This window comes from Conger conger, chromosome 16, assembly GCF_963514075.1.
Source record: "Conger conger chromosome 16, fConCon1.1, whole genome shotgun sequence".
Classification (NCBI taxonomy): Eukaryota; Metazoa; Chordata; class Actinopteri; order Anguilliformes; family Congridae; genus Conger; species Conger conger.
This window is the reverse complement of record NC_083775.1, coordinates 13269282-13292179: the sequence shown is the minus strand read 5'-3', so window position 1 is coordinate 13292179 and position 22898 is coordinate 13269282. Positions and strand designations below refer to the sequence as shown.

At 42.4% G+C, this 22898-nt stretch overlaps 2 protein-coding genes across 3 annotated transcripts; one reads left to right on the top strand and one right to left on the bottom strand.

Annotated features, from left to right (window-relative positions):
• Window positions 1-4199: 4199 nt before the first annotated feature.
• utp18 (UTP18 small subunit processome component) lies at window positions 4200-16035 on the bottom strand. Its single transcript, XM_061223016.1, has 14 exons — window positions 15587-16035; window positions 14919-15058; window positions 14684-14779; window positions 14063-14145; window positions 12662-12759; window positions 12068-12193; window positions 11083-11257; window positions 10699-10799; window positions 9386-9476; window positions 7838-7961; window positions 6553-6727; window positions 5767-5909; window positions 5216-5253; window positions 4200-4467 (listed from the first exon to the last, which is right to left on the bottom strand). The coding sequence occupies exons 1-13, from the start codon at window positions 15800-15802 to the stop codon at window positions 5229-5231; spliced, it is 1593 nt and encodes a 530-aa protein (XP_061079000.1). The 5' UTR covers window positions 15803-16035; the 3' UTR covers window positions 4200-4467; window positions 5216-5228.
• Window positions 16036-18912: 2877 nt separating this feature from the next.
• On the top strand, window positions 18913-22593 carry LOC133114447 (nucleoside diphosphate kinase B). 2 transcript variants are annotated; one of them, XM_061223852.1, is made up of 5 exons: window positions 18913-19064; window positions 20336-20459; window positions 21071-21172; window positions 21962-22074; window positions 22346-22593. In XM_061223852.1, exons 2-5 carry the CDS (start codon window positions 20337-20339, stop codon window positions 22461-22463), a joined length of 456 nt encoding a protein of 151 aa, XP_061079836.1. In that variant the 5' UTR covers window positions 18913-19064; window position 20336; the 3' UTR covers window positions 22464-22593. The 2 variants fall into 2 exon arrangements, with proteins under 2 accessions (XP_061079836.1, XP_061079837.1); XM_061223853.1 differs by having other exon boundaries at window positions 20333-20459.
• Window positions 22594-22898: the final 305 nt, after the last annotated feature.

The window sequence follows — 22898 nt, the reverse complement described above, 5'->3', positions numbered from 1 at the left end:
AGGACTCATTGCTCCTTGGGAGATATTACACCGTTATGACTTGTAATTGTATGATGCGACAGTCCTGGCATAACCTTTAATTTAATAACCTTTTAAAAGGACCATGAGATTTATCCAGACTCCACACCAGTATTCCTGTTCAGTACTATCATAAGATGATGGGGGTGGGGGGTTGGGAATGGTGCTAAGATTGTGATTGAATAAATAGCTACTATTATGATCATTAAGATTATGACCATGAATAATAAAAGATATGAAATAAAAATGCAGTAAAAGATGCAACCGGGAGAGAAAATGGCAAAATGATCAAATTCTAAGTAAAGTATTGATTATACACAGGCAATGATTTAAAGAATTCCAAGGAGTTATGTGAACAAAAAAAAAAATAGTAGTAATACTGAATATTGAATGCTCGCAATTTTGTCAAACTGAACTGGATCTTTGTGTCCTGTAATTATTGTAAATATTTAAAGAGAGAAAAATGAATTGCATGTCCATGTATAAAACTACTGAGAAACCTGTTCCTGTCAAAGTTGTGACATCATTCCGATCTTTGTCCCCCCCCCCCCACCCCCCGCCCCCCGCTCACTTCCTGATCTGATGCCATCCCCCCCACCTTCCCATGGCAACGGGAGTTTATGACCTAGGTATACAAAATGGACAATGTGCTTCCCTCCATTTCTTTATAATATATAAAATAACCACATGTATAGAAACTATTTGTGACAGATCTTAGCTTCCTGATGGTTGAAGTGAGTACCTGAGTTTCTTTTTTAAAAAAATAACAAGTTTGTCCTTGTCATATTGACTTCAAAATTGAATGTTGCTTCAAGATTTATTTTTTCCCCCCCAAATGGGTGGTTCCAAAAAACATGTAACCTGCGTCTAGCATTTTCTAGCAGCCGAGTTACCTTGTGCCAGCAGTGTAGAAAGAGTATTTGTCTGTGGTGTAAAAGTTAACTCCTGTTTAATGTAAGAAATGCAATAACTACAATACCAGAACTCTACAGACAGTGTTGTTGAACACCACTTTAGTTCCACTTAACATTGGAAAGTATTAAAACCTCATTGGTGTACAGCTAGCTCATTGAATTAGGCATTTTCAAAGGCTACCGTTTCCAAAATGAAGTTATTTATGCAAATTGCACATTCGGGTCCTTGTTCTTTGTTGTAAATTAATAGCAGTATAAATTCCCTGTGGTTTAGTGTGGGAGAAGGTCTGACGATTGGCACGGGAGAAAGGACTTCACATTTTACTGGAACAAGATGAAACTTGAAACTCGAAAAATCCACTTTAAAAAATAAAATCAAATAAACAATCTGTGCAATACAAAGAAAAAAGGGCTTCTTGATTCAACCTCAACCACAATATATATATATTTTTTGCCAATTCAAAACAATAGCTGGCAAAAAGCCATTTTCAATGTAAGCTAGAAACCCTTTTTTTCTGCTTAAAAAAAGAAAAGAAAAAGTATTTAGTTATTTATTTATTTATTTATTTAATTGGGGTGGGCGGGGGTGGTGGACCATGGGTTGAGATTGGATAGAAATCTCAACTAGAATTTCAAAAGACAAAAAAGAAATGGCAATCTCAACTTTGACAGGAATTGCAACTTTGTGTCGGGTTTTTTTTTTGTGTGTGTGTATGTGTGCGTACCGTATTGTAAAGAATCTGTCCCCTCCCCCCCCTCTCTCGTACTGCTGTGGGCCGTTTCGTTTAGTTGGTGTGATGTGCCAGTATCCCCCCCCCCCTCTTGCGCTCTCTCTTTCTCCTTTTCTCCATTGATCATTAAAATGACAACTCTATGCAGATGCTGTCTTTTATAAGTGTGTCAAGTTTTAATTTAAAATAAAAAAATTAAACAAAAGACCCAGACAAACAGAAATAATGAAATGAAATAATAAATGAATAAAGAAATGAGATTGTTCAGTGTACCTGTGTAGCTGTTGGGTCTTCTCTCCCGATCACTCACACACACACACACACACACACACACACACACACACACGGTCAAGAGGTTCAGCTGTTTTTCAGACCGAATGTCAGAAATGTGACCCAAGTAATGCAAATAACCACACATCACAACAGTGGAATGCAGAAGAGGATCTCTGAACACACAACGCTTCAAACCTCTCAAGTGGATAGGCTACAGCAGCAGAAGACCAATAAGAAAAAATAAGTCTAACCTAACACATGACTAAGTTCTCACTGAGTGTATATTCACAATGGATTGACACAGGGTCCTGGAGCCCCTGTTACTCAGCGCTTTATAAACCAATTCAAGCAGTAGATGACAGTCAACTCTCGCCTAGCCTCGCTCGCCCGATCCCCACCTGGTTATGCGAGTCCGAATTGAGCGGCTTATTTTTAGGTGAAATCGATAAGCAGAACTTAGAATTCTACAGGACCAGAGGAGCAGACTGCCAGCATGGAGATAATTTAGAATAGAACATTTTCTCTACTCAAACATGGAGACGCTAGTCTCAGACACCTCTTTTATTCTTCTTTTCATGAAGCCAGGAAAAGCAAAAGTGTTTTTACATATGTTAGCATTTAGCATCTTGACCGCTGCAGTCTCTCCCACCGGCATCCAGATATGGTGCATCTGCAGCATGGGGTTGAGGCAAGTGGGGGAACAGGACCCCAAAGAAGGGACCACAAAGGAAAGTGATACTAGACATCTCAACTGCTCAGATGAAGAAGAGATGCATGATGGGCCATGGGCGACATCTGCACGCCCCATTTCAACTGGCACCCAATCTGATCTCCGAAAACATCAGAGAGCAAGAAAGTGTCAGAAAGGACCTTCAGACAGACGTGGGAAAAGCCCTACAGACATGAGTGTCAGATATGTGGGCAAAAAACTTTATTTGGGACAACAAAAAAAAAGGCAATGCAGCTCCTGTGCCCAGTAAATCAGCGTGGAGAATTCTGATGGTGTTATAAAGGCAAATCGCATGTTAAAAGGCGTACTACCTTCAAAATATAAAATAACCTTGCTAACTTAAGGCATATCTATGATGCACTATAATCGCGGTCTTTGCACACCTTTTGCCAAATCTGTGTTCCTTTACCGATATTTGTTATTCTAAAATGGTTTTGGGATGTTCATTTCTGCATGGGGAGGGCTGGGGGAGGTGACAGGGCCTGGGACGGGGTGAGGGGTCAGGGCAACTGCAATGGCAGAGATGGAGAAGCAAAAGTACAGAGAAACAAAACAATGGGATTAGTGGGGGCTCGTTCAAAAATCTGCCTTGGAATTGATTTTACTCTATTGAAAAATATAAAGATAAAAATGGTAAAACGGACAGTACCACAGCCAAGCCTAAACAATTATGCATAGTATGCCTTTGAAGTTAGTACCTTTAGGTTCCTTCTGATTGTGATTCACAGACGCCATTTTGTAACTCAGGTACGTGCAACACGTGGACCATATCTCCTTGAGTCCAGTTTCCGTTTTAACTGCGATGTCAACAAAATGACTGCATATTGTATTTCTCCTTTGGTTTTTATTTTGTTTTTTTTTGTGAACTATAAACTAACTGTAGCCATTCGTCCGTAACTTAAGATTGAACACAAGCATCTCTTTCCCCTCCCATTACAAAGTTCAGAAATGTCTTTCGATTGAAGAAATCATTTATAGTTGAAGTTCAGGACAAATGTTGGCCGAATTCAGGAGATAGTCTTGCAGTGCAAAATTGATTAATGATCTGGCACTGTTGTGAACAAACTTACTTGCACAACAAATGAGCAATAGCTGTAACACAGTGGTGCTCAACTCCGGTCCTAGAGTGCCAGTCTACACACTAGTTTTTGTTCCAAACTATTACCTTGGTTTGAGTTTTCTGATAGCTCTAAGAGCGATGATGGTCCACACCAGCACTTGACCACAGTAAACTCTTCGGTATAGACTCACAGTATGTGGCTACAGCTGCTGCTTGCACAAATGTGAAATCGAGATACAGCAAAATCCTGAAATGAATAAATAAATGATGGGTCTTTGTCCCAAATATTATGGAGGGCACTGTAGAAGACAGAGACTGGGCTTCTATGCCTAGTTAATACATGGACCCAGCCTGAGAAGACATTCTTATGTCTTCAAAACCCCCCAAAGTTTTTTTGTCATTATTATTATTATATATTTTTTTCTTGTACTTCACATTACATTATTACAATCACAATAATTTGGCAGATGCTCTTATCTGGAAGAACGTGTAGAAAACATTTTATTTTGCACGCAAACATAAGCAGCCTGTTCAAATGTTCAAAAAGATGAATTCTGTTGAGAGGACTGAAGACATGGAAAGTGGTTTGTGGGGCCACACACCTGCCCACTCTCTCACACTCTCTCACTCTCTCACTCTCTCACTCTCTCAGTCTCTCAGTCTCTCAGTCTCTCAGTCTCTCAGTCTCTCAGTCTCTATGACGGAGGGCGTGCGGTCATCCTCCTGCTGACACAGGGCTGCCTGCGGGGGAAACAAGGAGATTACAACACTGCCAGCATTACAAAGGGCCGCTTTTACTACCCACGCCATTACAAACGGGGTCTGCTGACAGTGCATTCTGCACAGCTGATACTAAAGTTTTTATGTCACCATCTGCGCGCCCAAGGTAAGGCCAAGACGTGGTTTCTTATTACATTTATATTAGAAATGCTCCGCAGTTTCAAAAACATTACAGACAATATTATGCTGGGACTACAAGGTCAATGATACAAACAGGTACTTTTCACCCCTTCGTTCAATTGCCAATTAAAGGTACAATAGGTAAGATGTGTTAAAACATTGTTACAAGACCATTGTAAATCCCTTCCTATCAAAAGGTCACAGAGGTTGACTCACACTCTGCCTGTGTTTATAGTAGACTATACACTATATTATATAGTATATAGTAATTCTGGTTTCAAAATATACAGTTGACAGCCCGACACTCTGTACAAAAACAATGTATAACTGTACAATAATTCAAGCTCATTGGTTGAAAATTGGTTCTAATTGCCACTGGCAATTGCGTTTCAAAGTCAGCGAGTTCACAGAAGTCCGAAATTACCTATTGTACCTTTAAACGCTTATTCTCCACTGGAATGCTTTTACATATTCAAGAAAATAAATAATGTATGAGAGCTAGAAAAGAACAAGAGAAGTAGAATAATTAAAACAATTCTACGGAAAATCAAGAGCTACAACGATAAATGAAAAAGATTAAAATACATACCTTAAAATATATCCTAAAAGTCTGAGTAATGTTTCAACCTGAGAAATGAAAAGTAAATATTACAATAATTTCTAGCTATTCGATATAACCCTTTCCACATCAAGGGCTCAAAACAAGTCTCCACAGCCCTAGGGCGGCACTCCCAGTCTAGTCACCTTTTATACTGGAGATGGACTCCGCCCAAGACACCATGGTAGTGTTTACACAGCACTAGGCAAAGCCACTGTCTACTCATACACCAGTACGCCGCTTATATGAGCGTCATGTCACATCAATATACAGATGAGAAAGAGCAAAGTTAATGGTTATTCACATTAATACTAGCTTGCTGCTCGCAACACTGCTAGCAGTTAGGATAATTGTATTAGCAGACACCTGAAAAAAGATCCTTCATTGTTTACGCTAACACTCATGCTCACCTGCAGAGTAGCTACGCTAACGCTCATGCTCACCTGTAGAGTAGCTACGCTAACACTCATGCTCACCTGTAGAGTAGCTACGCTAACACTCATGCTCACCGGTAGAGTAGCTACGCTAACACTCATGCTCACCGGTAGAGTAGGGCCCTGCCCTTGTCGTTGGCCACAGAGAGGAAGCCGCTGTTTGGGGAGAAGTCTAGGCACTGCGGGTGGAACAGGAAGCTCCGCTTGGACACAGGGAAATTGGAGAAGACCGTGAAGCTGGGAACATGGACCTGAAACACAAATAAACAGCAAATAATTCAGCAACAGCCTGAGGGGTGGAGGGCAGGTGAGAGGGTGAGGAGTAGGGTAACCTGGGTCAAATTGTTTTCGATTCAAATACATCTCTGTGCTTTACTGAGTGTGTCTGGTTTATTGGAACCTATCGGAATACTCGCAAAAACTGCACAGTGCCTTCTGGTCCTCTTGGTTGGCTCAACTGCAGCAGGTAAGATTAATCGAGCACTTAAGTGTTTGACTCCAAAACAATTATGTATTTGACCCAGGTTTTTCTCATTTGTATTTTATCCTGTCCACCCTGCTCGAATAATGATAAAATAAGAAGATTTGGTCAGAAATATAGACCAGGGATCATCCTATCTGGCCCTTGAATCCAAATCCAGCCCTGGTTTTCTTTCTCCTAGGTAATTAGCTAAACAAATAGTGCCAGCCTGTGTTGACACCTGACTGCCAGGTAAAGGGAGGGCGGAAAACCAGCCATTCTTGGCCCTACAGAACGGTGAACTGATGATTCCCGTTTCAGGCCTTCATGAAACCAAATCAAAAGCTGATGTAAGTTGAGTAGTTAACATTTCGTTTCGAAAATCTAAGCCAAGGTGTATTTTGGCCCTTGAAACGAGCGGGAATGAGACGCACCAGCCGGACGGCTTCGTCCGCGGTGTTGGAGGCGATGGCCAGGATCTCGGTGGTGGCGTTGAAGCGCAGGGAGGTGGCGGGCGTCAGCAGGTTCATGATGGCCCTCAGCGGCTTGGGGTTGGACTCCTGCAGACAGGCGTCGTGATCGTACACGTTCACCACGCCAGAGCTCGACCTGCGGAGCCACACAAAATCATCATCATCGGAAAATTACGAGACAAAATTACTGTTCTAGCAGTAACATCATCCAGGACCAATCTTACTATCAAGGACCCCACGAGAGCAGTCGAAGGCTTCTCTCCAGCATGCTCATTCACTGACCAGCACAAACCAGTGGGTTCACGAGGTAAGTCGGCAGTGAGAAGGTTGTAGATTCGACCCCCTCCATCCTGGGTTTGTGTCGAAGTGCCCCTGAGCCATAGTGAAGGCCTGCGATTGGCTGAAATCACTGAGCGGCTGGAAACATGTTGGCTCCACCCATTTTGGGTTCCATCATTAATGGTACAGCGGGGACTGGCATGGCGGGCAGTGCGTGGTCAGGCACATCAGCCTTTCTTCTTCTCCTCATCGCGGGGCGATGAGTACCCCTCACATGCCCGTTCACTCTCCTGGATTACTGTGCTGGAGATGGCACACTACCCCTTCTTGATTTCTACAATATCAGTTCCATTTTCACTTCCTCGTCTACTTCCCTGTAACAAAGCTCTCACACCAGCAGAGGCCGCCATAACGCCGAATGGCAAAATATTAACCTCAAGTGTGTTCTGTGTGTGTGTCCATGTACACTCAGTGAGCGCGTTATTAGGTTTACCTGTACACCAGCTTCTTAATGCAAATATGTAACCAGCCAATCATTTGGCAGCAACTAAATGCATAAAGGCATGCAGATGTGGTCAAGAGGTTCAGCTGTTTTTCAGACCAAATGTCAGAATTGGGAAGAAATGTGACTTTGACCGTGGAGTGATTGTCGGTGACAGACAGGGTGGTTTGACACACACCAAATATAGTTATATCCACCTGCACAAAACTTTTACATCAGCCGTTGAAATTATACTTTGCACAAAATCCTTGAAATAATGAGCATATCCAAATGTTTTGTAGCAGCCACAATACATTTATCATACTGCTTTCAAATTGAAATCACTTGGTAATCCAGAAAGAATTGTAATCTTTAGGTTTAATGAAAAGGAAGCTTGAGTCTTATAAGAACGTGGATGTACATGCACCAAGACAAACAAAAACAAACATGAGATACTGCAGCGTTTACCAAAACAGCTCCACTCACCCACAAGCGATATACTGCCCGTTTTTGGACACAGCAATCGAGGTTCCCCTTAACGAGCCGTCGTCCGTGAATCGGTTTAAGCACTTGTTCCTTTTCAAATCCCAAATGAATACCTCTCCTTCATCTGCAAAACAAGCACAACGGAAATCCAATTATAGGCTTCGTATCATAGCGAGACCGACAACATGTTTGAAGATCAACCAATTATGTACTTAGGAAACAAGCAGGTGAAAGTTAAGAGCATCCTATTCCTAAAACTACATCACAACGAAAGATTTGAGTTTGCCATTTTCATACGGTAGAATTTAAAATGAGGCAATTTCAGCATTAATTCTCTTTTGTAAAGGCCTGCATCCCTTCTGAAATATAGAGCTTACAACTACCACAATTCTTGCTCACTGTCCCAGACTGGGCTTGTGAATAATTCACCTGGGCAGTTGGCCCGTTTCCTAAAACCCCAGTTAACTCGCTTTTCAAGCCATCAAACATCCAGATATACTCACAAGGGCTGAACTGCTGAGACCTTAAATGTGGGTTCAGAGACGTCAGTCTATATGAGGGTGCTCCAAAGAAATCTCCCCAGTCTGGGGGAACACAGGTTTATACAGACCCTGCCCATGAGGAGGAAAGCCCTGTGGCTGGATCTGCTGTGAACGGTAACCCCTCATCCCCAGGCCTCCGTGTCCTGGTCTGCTCCTCCCTCACACCATGGTGAACCTTTGTGCTTTACTGCATCTTACCCTTCCCACAGTCGGTCCACATACAGGTATCCATGCAGAGCGGGTCAGTGTTGCACATCCACCACCTCTGCATGTCTCAGTGCTAAGGTATACTGAGCCCAGCCGGTACACCCTGATGCTCAGAAAGGTCTTCAGCTTCTAGTGCGAAACACCCCCAAAGCAAAAGGGAGGATGTTGCACTATGCCAAGCGAGAGGCCATTGGAACGGATTTTTAAAAAAGCCAATAAACTGGCCAAAATCCAGCGCCATTTCTGGCTCCACCCTCCTCTGGTGCTGTAGCCATGCTCTCTGATGCACCTGATCTCAGCGCGATTCAGCGAGACTGCCTCCCCAATCAGCCGGTGCCGTCAGGGCAGGAGCGGGACAAGCCGGGTCCCGTCCCAGCCCCCATGGCAGGGCAACCTGCTGCACACACAGTCCCAGAGGGCTGCTCCCTCTGCTCCTCTCTGGGCTTCTCTCTACTGCTGGCCTCAGCAGCCCTGCATAAACACACCTGTGCAGGTACACTCATCTGTGCCAGGTATACACCCTTACCAGAGCAGGTATACACTCTCACCTGCGCCAGGTATACACCCTTACCAGAGCATGTATACACTCTCACCTGTGCCAGGTATACACCCTTACCAGAGCATGTATACACTCTCACCTGCGTCAGGTATACACTCTCACCTGCGCAGGTACCACTGATGCAGGGTATACACTCACAGGTGTAGACTTTAGCACTAGCTGATACAGCCTCTCACCTGTGCCTTTATACCCTTACCTGAGTGGATCCAGAATCTCACCTGTGCAGGAGTACCGTCTCACCTGAGCTGACGTATATTCTGCTGCCGTCCTGCGAGAAGGCTGCTCCCGCGACTTCCCCGTTGATCTTGAAGCTTCGGACCAGTTCTTTAGACTGAAACACGCAGAAGCCAAAAGACTTAGGAATGGGATAGGACCTCCCCTCCAAAGATCATGTTCCACAAGAATCACTATTTAAATGCACACGCTTGCTTTTAAGAAGCCATATTAATTTTACAGTTAATAATATTCACATAACATGGATAAGAGCATCTGCCAAATGACTGTCGGGTAATGTACATTAAGGCATCTGGCTGAAGTTCTTATCCAGAGTGACTCCCATGAAAAGGTTTTTAGATATTATCAAGGTCCTGGGGTGAAACTGTTCTTTGTGAGAAGAACCCTTGCGGAAAAACTAGACCTATACAAGATTTTGAAGTAATTAAAAAAATATAAGACAGAATTCACAGTTAAACCTCCACCTACAGACTATTTACTTGTACATGAAAAAATAACCAATAACCCAAGACATTTAATTAATGTAATTCAAAACATTCACTCAGAACAATACCGGGCTTGTAATGCCCAAAAATAAAGTGAAGAAGTCCTGCCACCAACCTTCATAGTTACTGAATACATGTTAGAAATGATGTCACCAAGCTTCATAGTTAATGAATACATGCTAGAAATGATGTCACCAACAATAACATAGTTATTGAATATACGATCAGTGAGCACTTTATTGGGTATTTATTAGACTTATTTTTTTAGACTTCTACTGCTGTAGCCTATCCACTTAGAGTTATAATTCATTATGTGTTCAGAGATGCTCTTCTGCATACCACAGTTGTAATGTAATGGTCAAAGCTGTCACCTTCCTGTCAGCTTTGACCAGTCTGGCCATTCTCCTCTGACATCTCTCAATAAAAAGGCATTTCTGTCTGCAGTACTGCTGCTCACTGGATTTAAAAAAATGTTTTGCACCATTCTTTGCAAACTCTAGAGACTAGTGCAAGTGAAAGTCCCAGGAGATCAGCAGTTTCTGAGATACTCAAATCACCCTGTCTGCCACCAACAATCATTCCACAGTCAAAGATCACATTTTTTCCCCATTCTGATGGTTGATGTGAACATTAACTGAAGCTCCTGACCCGTATCTACATGATTGTATGCATTGCAGTGCTGCCACACAATTGGTTGATTAGATAATCGCATGAATAAGTAGGTGTAATAAAGTAAAAAAAGTTCCTAATAAAAGTGCTTGGTGAGTGTAAGTTAGAAATGATGTCAAAAGCCTTCAAAATTACTGGAAATATATTAGAAATGATGTCACCAACCTTCATGGTAACCAGGTGAAGATATCCAGAGGTCCCACTGAGCAGAAGGAACATCCCGTCTGGAGAAACCTGGAATTCCTTCACTTTTTTCTCATTTAAACCTATCGGAAAGAAGATCGATGACCTGATCTGTGGAATGACTTGACTTAACCACACACAAAAACAGCAGGGATGCATCTAAACTGAGGAATATCAGGCAGAAACAGAGCACAGCAGCAATTAGAGAGCTGCAGGCCCCGCCAGGGATCCCCACAGGTTCCCACAACCACCTTCAACCAACCACCAGTCGTTTCAAAGGCCGATCTCCCCAAATGCAAGAACCCCACTTTCAAAGACGCTCAAAGACCGTCCCACATGCGGGGTGAGCCCAGCCTGGCTCCTCACCTCTGACCATGTACACAGGGATGACCTTCCCCTCCATCATGTCGTAGACGTAGAATAACTTGTTGTAGTTACTGGTGGCGATCACTTGCTCCCCGTCTGCGCTGAACTGGGCCTTGTGCACCGGGAAATTCTCCAGATGGAGGCTCTGGATCTTGGGGTTGCTTTTCCCATCAACCTTAGAGAATGAACAAAAAAAGAAATACATTTAATATTCATCACGGGGTGGCGCGGTGGTGCAGTGGACAGCCGGGCCTTTCTGTGTTCATGTCCTCCCAGTGTCTGTGTTTCCTACGGGTACTCTGGTTTCCTCCCACAGTCCAAAGGCATGCAGGTTCATTGGTCAAAATTGCCTGTTGGTGTGAGTGTGTGTGTGTGTCTGTGTGTGCCCTGTGATGGACCGGAGACATGTCCAGGGTGTATTCCTGCCTCTTGCGAATGCATGCTGGGATAGCCCGCCCGCCCGCCCACTTAAACCATGATAGTTTCAGACAAAGATATATTATCCAAATGCAGTGGTTAAATGAATTATAAAACTCCCCTGGTGGCAAGAAGAACAAATATCATCAGCTGAAACCCGAAACGTTGTTTTTCTTCACAAGAAAATCCAGGTCATCAAGAGTGAAGGGACTTGGGAGACGAAATAGTCAGGACAGAATTTGTCCTCAGCTCAATATTTGGGTTTGTTCCCCTCAACAAACACGGTTTCGCAAGTTCTCCGCACAGACCCTGCCTGCTCCGTCTCATCGCCATCTCAACTTCTAACACTGGCCAAACACCATGCAGTGCATTAGGCCTTTATCTTGCGACAAGAAAACAAAACTCGATGACTTCAATGTTTACACCATGCCCTTGAAAATCTGGGGATGTGTGAAAATTCTCCTGGCTCGGCGCTATCGTTACACTGTAGTCGTTATAACCTTGGATTCTTCGCTACAGAGAAGAAATGGTAAAAAGCCTCACCCCCTCCCTTGCCCACCCCATTTACCTGGAAGAGACTGATGTTCTGGTCCACTCCTGCCGTCATGACGACCTGAGCCGAGGGGTGAAACTGTACTGAGGTCAGCCGGCCTTCCGCGGGACGGTCATTGTTGGCTTCCAAGCACTTCTTGATCTGAATAATACAAAAATAATAATTGTAAAAAAAGATAAACAGGCAGAGATTCAAGGGCAATAATACCAATACAAAGATGAATGACGAGGCAAAATTTTAGAATTTCTGAATCTGCATGTCAAAACACAGCTTTTTCTTTTGAATTCTTGTGAGCATGTCTACGAATGGGTGAATGAGAAGCATCGATTGCACAGCGCTTTAGATAAAGGTGCTATATAGACTCCAACCATTTACCATTTCCTTTGAGTGTAGTTGGAAATGGAAATGAGTCTTTACAGAAAATCACTTCAGGCCATGGCAAAACTATTCTCAGAAGATACATTATATAAGCAGACGTGGCTGTGATTCATCTAAAATGTAACACGTAGGTGGGTCACTGTTTGTGTGAAAGATACTGAGATGTACACTAAAACCTAATTAGTCGTAATTAGGTCGGTTGTTCCTGGTTTTTACTGGGAAAGTTTTAACCTGTATGATTCCTTTGGGAAGGCTTTCTGATGAGGCCACAAAGTTCCCCGTTTTACGCAACAAGTCGTCATCTTCATCATCATCATCGTCGTCGTCATCTAGTTTGGAAATAGAAAGTAAAAACACATTTTAAAAAGTCACCTTTGCAAATAACCACTAATTATGCAATTTGGTAGATTCTGCAATTACAGAATAATACATCAATTAATTAAATGTCGAAATGCTCACACAGGAGTAAAAGATATGAGAAACAAATTCTATATAAAAAGCATTTATATTAGGTGTTAAGACTGATTTGTTTATATTAAAAATATTTGATACCTTTTTACGATGGAATTTTTGTAATGATATTGTTTGTAATAATGCATTTGCATTCTGCAATTGCTTCTCTTTATAGAGTTTTGTACTAGTGGTGTCAGGTGCAGCAATCCCGCCAAGTATTCAAACATGAGGATGCACACACAGGAACTTGCTGCATAATGCAAAAAAGCAAGCATCTAAAAAGCATCTTTAAAATTCATTTTGATATGCTGCTCAATATTACTGTGTCAGATGACATTTCTCATGTCTTTTTTTTTTTTCTCCAAAAAATACTACCACTGCATTGTCTTCTCAGAAAAATAAGCACTCAATGTGCTCCCAGTAATCACTTCCTTTTGAATGGAACTCGAAGTGGTATTTGAAGTGTGAAAAAAAACTAAGCTTTGCGACCACCAATCACCACAGATGTTGTCAGAACCACCAAAACTTAACAATTAAAGGATTGCGACATTGGCTCAGGAGGTAAGAGCAGTCGTCTGGCAGTCGGAGGGTTGCCAGTTCGATCCCACCCTGGTTGTGTCAGTGTCCCCGAGCAAGACACCTAACCCCCAAATGCTCCTGACGAGCTGGCTGATGCCTTGCATGGCAGCCAATCAATGGGTGTGTAAGTGTGTGAATGGGTGAATGAGAACACTGCAATGTATGAAAGAAGGGTTTCACTCGCCAACAAGCTGATGTAACAGGATTTCTTACAATGATACAATGACCACCACCCTACGGAGTCACATTAAATGGTAAATGGTTGGCATTTATATAGCGCCTTTATCCAAAGCGTTGTACAATTGATGCTTCTCATTCACCCATTCATACACACACTCACACACCGACGGCGATTGGCTGCCATGCAAGGCGCCGAACAGATCGTCAGGAACATTTGGGGGTTAGGTGTCTTGCTCAGGGACACTTTGACACAGCCCGGGCGGGGATCGAACCGGCAACCCTCCGACTGCCAGACGACTGCTCTTACTGCCTGAGCCACTGTCGCCCCATCTGAGGCATAAGGGGCCATTTTCGGTCACTCAGATCTCAAAAATAAGCACAACACTGATGTGTAAAAGGCACATATATTCTTCGTCCCACCGTCAGCATTCTTCTTATCTTTCCTCTTGTTTTTCACCCCTTTCTCTGCCCATGATGGAGTTCCACCCATTGCCCTCCGGAACCTAAAAAAAGGTGCAAAAACGGGGGCAAGAATAATGAGCCAGAATAATGAGCCTAATAGGAGAATCGGTGTAATGGTGGGTGATTAGGCGTTCTGATTGACAGGCAAATCACCATTCTGATGGATCAATCAATATACTCACTAGAAGGCATTCTAACCATACATGGACACTTGCATTTACATCGAGCAGATGCTGTTATCCAGACTGACTCGCATCAGCGCATACAAAAGATGACAAAGGGTCAAAGGTCCAAGTCATCAGGGTCACAACCAATCACCACTTGGTTATTTGGTTGGTATGTAACCATGTTTGATTAGGAACATCTGAGCAGGGCACAGCCCCCCAAATATAAGCACAAGGAAATTAACATCATATCCTGTGTAATGTAAAAAATTAGGCCTTCTGTGCCATCTTGGTGATATTGCACTGGTGTATTCCTGAGACATTTGCAAGTCATTCTGGATAAAAATGATGTGTGTGTAAAATTATTAGTTTTTACATATAGTCCAAATCCTGACAGGTGAATCAATAAACTCACTGTTCTTGGAGCCTCTGCTGCAGTTTCTGCTTGGAGAGAGTTTTTTCGGCATCGCCTTTCATAAAATCTCGGCGGTACTTGTGGGTCATGTCCACCCTAAAGAGAAAGTACAAGTTAAGTCAATGGAAGCACCGCCATCATTGTCATTTTCATTTAATCGATAAGCTGCTTATCGAGTAAATTAGACATCTAGGAGGTCCGTAAACCTACTGATCCCTAAGTTTCAAGTACTTACTCTGCATCCGCTGAAGCGTCTTCATCGTCGTCATCATCATCCCAGACAGCTCTCCTGGCGGCAGGAACCTCGAGTCGTGCTTCATTCTCAACTTCTGAATCGCTTGACTCTTCCTCAAGAAGGCTGCTGCCCACTTCATCCTTTGAGGTGAAATGAATCAATAGGTATGACAGCAGTTAATGCATGACGAACAACTTCATTTTGAGCCCTTTGTGATGTCCCTTAATAGCCTCTAAAAGCCTAAAAGCCTCTGTAATCACACGTGGGGTATTTTTTTCGTGAATAACGGTAATTCATTATGCAGGCTTTCATACGGTGCAACATCCATTCATATGTGCATTCAGAAAATAACGACGGATTTCATAGACATCTTCAGAATGTAATGCAATTCAGGTGCACATTAGCGAATTCGCAATCGATTGCCAAGATGATTATGAGACAACTACTGTCCAGTTAGTTGCTGTCAGGCCACTAACTGGCTGAGTAAACAGCTGGTTGTAACAAAGCACCCACAGACTGTCCCCCCGAGTCATGCGGACCACGGTAGGACAAAGAAATTCCCATCGAAAACAGGTACAAATTAGGCACCGTTATTTCGTTACAGGAACGACTACAACATCATCGCTGTGAAGTCGTCGCTCAGAAAATGTGCTGGCGAGAAGACCTACCTTCCAAGTCAGTTTTTCAACCAGCTTGTCCTCAGCACCAAACACCAGGTCTTCAAGCAACTTTTCAGATTCGTCCTTTTCGCCCAACGCCCTCGCTTTTTCGAGGTGTTTCTGTCTCTTGGACTCTTCGGTGGGCTCTGCACTGTCCACAATGGCACTGGGCGCTCTTTTCAAAACTTTGCCCCTAGATGCAGGGTTTGGACTGGTTTCGTCCATGTTGTGTGGATTCCTCGCTGATGTTTCCGTTTGTGAATCAGCCAACAGAATCGTTATTAGATGCAAAGTCACGAATTTAAAATGGTATATTGTCCAAAAGTGTCGCTAAGAAAACATAGGTTTCTTCAATTGACTAAGGAAATATTCACCATACACATTACTACCCATCCCGACCGCATATGTTTTTCCACATGGTAGAGAGACATACGGAATATCCGGTATGATGACCTTTCACCTTTAACAAATATTATCAACAAATAATAATTAAAAATACAATTTTGTGTATGTCTATTTTCAATTTTCGGTCATATTACATGTCTTGCATACATTTGGGAAATGTTGTTCCACTTTAAAACGACATGTGGCTGACGGATGTATTTTACGTACATGTGCCATTTTGGCTCTGAAATAGGAGTCGCGAAACCAACATGGCGGATCTTTTCACAGTTTCCTCTACAACAGCAGTTCTGTGGAAGCCACTCCATGCGGAGGGGACCTCAGAACACTGCGGAATCTTTGGTGTGGTTACCCGTCATGCTTTGCAAAAGATTACGTCATATTAGTAACAAAAGGTGGGCTCCTGGCTTCTAACAACAAATTCAATGGAACAGTTGTCCCTGAGCGTTTTACAGAATAATTGAGATTTATATTTGAAAGGTTTTATTTTTATTTTTAGAAACCTCTTTAATAGCACGCATGGCTTGAATTCTTGAAAAATAATCGTATGGCTAGAACTAGGTTATTTACTGATGACTGAAGGAAATGAAGTGGTAGGCTGAGCCAAGTTAGAATATATCCTATTATAATTATAGGATATTTTAGCTAACGAGATATGTGGAAGTATGCGCAAGCATAAGAGGCTTGCATTTAAACTGCTGAATGTGTATTCACCACAAATATGCACAGCGCAAAACGACTTGTAATTTGGCTATCAATTGTAAATTACATGTGTTTTATTATTACATTATTACTATTTCGGGAAACTTCTGCAATGCAAGTGTGTAAATTGCACTAGGCTACAGTGTCTTGAGTGCAATTAAGGACACTTGTTTCCATTAATATACTGCTGTCCTTAGATCTGCATTCTAATTATTCTCGTTCGAAGTAAAGATGCATAGTGGTTCGGAAGCTCCCTTATTATAAGTGGTGATACTTCAAACGTTATACAGTCAATACTATATTTGAGTAGGCCTAGCCTATTTCTCCGTGTTCGGACTCACCGCTGCGTTCCATTTAGCCCTTTACGATTTCGTGTATTGAATGCACCATGGATATTAACTTTAAAATAGTCTCTGGTAGTAATTTGACTAGAATCTATCTCAAATTATTAGCTAGTAGAAAGCTATCTTCGCTTATTCGTCATCGTTAAATACTAGGTTAGCTAGCAATCGAAAATTCTGAAATTTGCGAAATGTATTAATTGCTGGTTTTTACTCACTTTGGCGAGATGTAACAATCAGGGATTTACTTTCACATTGACCTTTTAAAATATGATATTCCTCAGAACAGAATTTTCTATATAGTAAACCATAGCTACACCAGTCTGGAACCTACAGTGGTGTGAAATAGTGTTTTCTTATTTTTTGCATGTTTGTCACACTTAAATGTGACAAATTGAACTCAGGTTTGATAAACCACAGTTATGTTTTAACAGGGGGGGGCAATCACTTTTTCACACAGGGCCATGTAGGTTTGGATTTTTTTTCTCCCTTAATAATAAAAACCTTCATTTAAAAACTGCATTTTGTGTTTACTTGTGTTGTCTTTGACTAATATTTAAATTTGTTTGATGATCTGAAACGTTTAAGTGTGACAAACATGCAAAAAAATAAGAAATCAGGAAGGGGGCAAACACTTTTTCACACCACTGTATCTACAGCAGTGACTCCCAAATTCGCCCCTGGGGCCCCCCTGTGTATGCTGTGTATCTCAGAATTTTAACAATGGCTAATGGCTATGCATGCCATGAATAATACAATTCCCATATTCATATTGTGTGCTATATTGCAAACAATAACATAAAAAGAGGTGACGTTTTTCAGTCAGACTGAGCTTAATCAATAAGCTCCTATTTAGGTTGTTGCATGTGTTTGATTTAATTAACACCATACACCATACAGGTTTTTAATGACTAGGTGTCCACACTTTCACCAATTAGTTAATCATCCATCCATCCATCCATTATCTGAACCCGCTTATCCTGATCAGGGTCGCAGGGGGGCTGGAGCCTATCCCAGCATACATTAGGCAAAAGGCAGGAATACACCCTGGACAGGTCGCCAGTCCATCGCAGGGCACACGCACCATTCACTCACACACTCATGCCTACGGGCAATTTAGACTCTCCAATCGGCCTAACCTGCATGTCTTTGGACTGTGGGAGGAAACCGGAGTACCCGGAGGAAACCCACGCAGACACGGGGAGAACATGCAAACTCCGCACAGAGAGGCCCCGGCCGACGGGGATTCGAACCCAGGACCTCCTTGCTGTGAGGCGGCAGTGCTACCCACTGCACCATCCGTGCCGCCAATTAGTTAATCAATTACTTTATATTTTTTTCTTTAATTTTTTATGCAGTAATAATGTGACATAATGTGATTTATATAACCCCTCTATAAATGTAGTACTTACTTGAGCAAAATTAACTGCTTGTTAAAATTGCAATTGGGGATCGAAAACCAGCATACATAGGGGACCCCCGGGACTGAGTTTGGGAGCCACTGCTCTACAGTATACATCTGTACAGAGTAGGGTACACCCTAATCCAGGGCCAGCGTGTATGCAAGATTTTGCTGCCACCAGTTACCCTGGCTCAATGAGCTAATTAGCCATATGCACCATGGCCGATTCACTCGTCAATTAGACCACAATAAAATTCTACAAAACAAGAAAATGTATTGTAGAAGTTCAGAAACAGATACGCCTTGCCTTGCCAATCCCTGCCCTAATCCGTAATTGGCATATGTCATGTGTGTATCGAACCTGTTTCTTTACTGTATTACTGTTATCATTTATTTACTGTTATAATTAAATTAAATACAGTAATTAATTTCCATTTCAAATTAGCATTACAGAAGTTGTATCTGCAGCATTTGGCTGCAACAGCAAAACTCTGCATAGTCTACTACGACACCACGCCATTCTCGTCCCCGCCCACTAACTGCATCTTTAAATTCCGTCTCTTCTGTATAGTTGGTCCCTTTGTCGGTCGGTCTGCTGCAGCAACGGTTCTTAGTCACTACAAGAGGCCCAGATTTCAAGGTACTCCAACTAGAATGGTTTTGTTTGGTTTTGCTAAATCTTGCCCTCATTTAATCATTTCTAGTTGACTAACCATCTACTTAGCTGATTAGCTAGCTAACTTTATTTAATTTCTATTTTACTTGGAATTTATTTCTGTAGCCAGCTAACGTTAGCCAGCGCACTTGCGACTTCGTTGGTAGTGTCGGTAACTAGCTAGTTCCAGCAATGCATGTTCTATTTGCAGGTTAATAACGTTAATTATTAACGTTAAAATTTGTAGTTTGGTAACGTTATCGCTTCTAGCTGGAATCCGGGCTAGCGGTCTGTCTGACTTGTTCCCCAGTGACATGAACTTGAGATCTTTCATTACTGCCCTGTTGCCTAACCGGCATTTTTAAACTAGAGCTAGCTATCACAAAGATTAGACTAATGGCAATTTGGCTCAATTTCCCCCTAATGCTATGCTAATTGGATATTGTTAATCGACTACGCTAGCATGCCCCGCTATTGGGTGTTCGCGTTAGCAAAGTTTTCGACCAAATGTATTCGGCCATGTGGCAAGATTGCTGTAGTCAATCAAATATGGCCGGTGTCGTGAAGGCTACTTTTTTATTTTCTCATTGAGAAAAATGTATTCTTGCAAGCTATATACATCGAACTACATTTTGCTAAAGCAACGGTCTGTTCGGGCTAGTTGGATCATTCCCTTAACGATGGACATTAACCGTGCTGTCGTTGGCCTGTACTACACGATTTTGTCATGGCCCTTGCATTGCCCTTCTGCGTTTTGGTTCGCCGAAAATGATTAGTTGGCAAAATGTGAATTGGGCTCCACTTGAGCTTTCCCTAATGCAAAAGTAGCCACCAAGCATTAATTTATTAATTAATTAATTTAATGGTTTTTTTATGTTTTGTACCACACCGGCATTTTAGTACCATTACATTAATCTCGCTAATGCATGGACTAACGTTATTGAAATTCTTCCGTGTTCATGAACGGGGCGTATTCTCGCTGTCTGCTGTAACACGTACTCCAATAGAAAATGGGCCTTTATAGAACATGCTTGGAACCAATTTGCCGCTGAACCGTTTTATATTAATATCATGTGCATGTGTCGAACATGACATGCTTTGTAATCCTGGCATTGAACTGGATTTAACCATTTTGATATTAACAATGCTGGGTGGCTGGGCTTGGTTAAACCGCTTTCGGATATTTAATTTGTGTGGGCGAAAATATTGGCAATTGACATTGTAAGCGCTTATGACTCTTCCCGTTGTTTCAGCAGAATGGCCGACGAAAGCACATTTATCGCAGTCAAACCTGACGGTGTGCAGAGGGGACTTGTCGGCGAAATCATCAAGCGCTTCGAGCAGAAGGGCTTCAAACTGGTCGCCATGAAGTTCGTCCAGGTAGGCTACGTAAAAGGATTCAAGTCGTTGTGCATTGCAGGGGCCCCAAATGTTGACTTTAGTAGACCCTGGGGATGTAGCTGACACCCCTGATGCAAGAGGTCTGAAGTAGTCCAGGTCTGATCAGGTTATCATGAGACCAGTTTAGTTTCTACTCTTAAAATCATAAGTCAAGAATTCAAAAGTATCCTAAGGATCTTTTTTAGTGTCTTAGAAAAAAAAATAATTAAAAAAAAATTGATCACTCATTTCACTTTTTTTTTTTTTTTCCCTCAAGCCCCCCTGCCACGCCCCCCCCCTTTTTGTTTTTGTCCTTTTAGTATGGTTCATGAACTCTTGAGTTTCACACTTAATTTGGTTGTCTGACATGTTCATGAAGGTTCAGGTTACCCATGTTAATCAAGTTTGCTTTAATTAGATTTATTGTGTTTAACCACCACAACTAAAATTGCAACATTCTGATTTTTGCTTTGGCAGAAATCTTAATTTTGTCTAGAAAATATTATTTTCAATGTTGTGCCAATAACTCCTGTTTTGAAGATGTGAGTGCCATATATAGAATGAAGAATTGTCATTAAGACTGACTGACTGCTTTGTCCTGTTCCACACAGGCATCTGAAGAGCTCTTGAAGGAACACTATACTGACCTGAAGGCATTGCCATTCTATCCTGGGCTGGTTAAGTACATGAACTCAGGGCCTGTTGTTGCCATGGTAATTTCCCTTGCATGCCGACATGAAAGCCACAACACTGTATAGTCTATAGTAATATTTTTAACCATCTTTCCCATCAACCATTTTGAGCAGTGCTCATTTAAATGTGATTTATGATTGTACATGGTGAATGTTGCAAAAATCTAAATTTACCTTTTGTAAAATGTCACTGATTAGTTTGCTACAACTGACTGGAAATGTGTGCAGGTTTATGTGGATGCATTAGTTATTTGGATCACAGATGCTGAAATGTTTGTTCAGAGACTCCGGTTAGGACATTTAATATTACTGGCCAACAAAATGGCAGTTGGTCTGAATTAATGGCATGGTGCCATCTTGAATTCCGCTAAACCTGGTCTATGCAATGGACACAGGTCTTCTGTGCGTTCCACTGATTCTTTGGCTATGTTGAGCTTCATAAGTTGGGGTCACACCGATGCAACCTGCATCTTTTTTTGCAAGTTTTGGAAGACTATTCATGTGCAGCTGTACGGGGGGGGGGGGACTCGGGCACCTGACTGACGAGACGGGGTCACTGCTGTGACTACCTACCCTTGGGAGATGCTTCAGCTGATTGTGTATAGCCCTGTGTGGCTGCTTGCTATAGTCGGCACTAGACTCAGAAACCCACCTGTGGGATCCACTTGTAGAAACGGTTCCTTGATGGGATGAGCCACCCAGCAGCCCTGGAACAATCCTCTTAAAATTGATCTGACAGCTTGTTAATGGCGCAAAGATGTTTTATTGCTTTAATCTAAAATCGAACTGTTATTTGTGCCTTCTCCATAGGTTTGGGAAGGCCTCAATGTTGTGAAGACCGGCAGAGTTATGCTGGGTGAGACCAACCCTGCTAACTCCAAACCAGGCACCATTCGTGGGGACTTCTGCATCGAGGTTGGCAGGTGAGGCTGGTTTGTCAAGCAGAGGTGTCCATGGGGTTGGGTACTGTGTAGACCTGGGTTGCACACAATGGTTTCAAATAATCACACTTTTCTGCACTGGTCTGGTGTATTGGAACCTATGAAATGCTCAGTGCAAACTCCACCTTCTAGTTGTAGAGGTTGGCTCAGTTGCACCAGGCAAGATCAATTGAGTACTGAAGCATGTTAATCCAATCGGTGACATGTTTGACAAGGGTAAAGCAGGCCATCCTAATGTGTGCTGTGCTTTCAGGAACATCATCCATGGCAGTGACTCTGTGGATAGTGCCAAGAGGGAAATCGGCCTGTGGTTTAAGCCAGAGGAGGTGGTGAGCTACAAGAGCTGCGCCCAAAGCTGGATCTACGAGTAACCGTCCCTGTACCCCCCTCAGGCCCTACATGGAGACCTGCCCCTGCCCCAGAAGAGGATTTCTACCGTCCTTTTTTTTTTTTTTTTTGAATCATGAGCTCTTTCACTGTCAATAAAATGACTAAACTGTAGTTATGCGTTCTGCCATTTCTGACACTGAAAATCAGACCCATCAATTGGTTGTGGTTTATTAATGGCCTGTTCAGCTGTGTGAACACTTTAAATGTACAAAGCTGAGGATTGAGAAGTGATAATGGTTTGGAAGGTTTTAGGTGGTGGTTCCCAACCCTGTTCCTGGAGATCTTCACTCTAACCGTAACAAAGCACACCTCATTCAACAGCAATTTCAAGCAATGTTGAACTGCTAATTGGTAGTCTGGCATACCAAATTAGGGTCGAACTAAGAAACCGATCTCCAGTAATGGCTGGTTGCTAC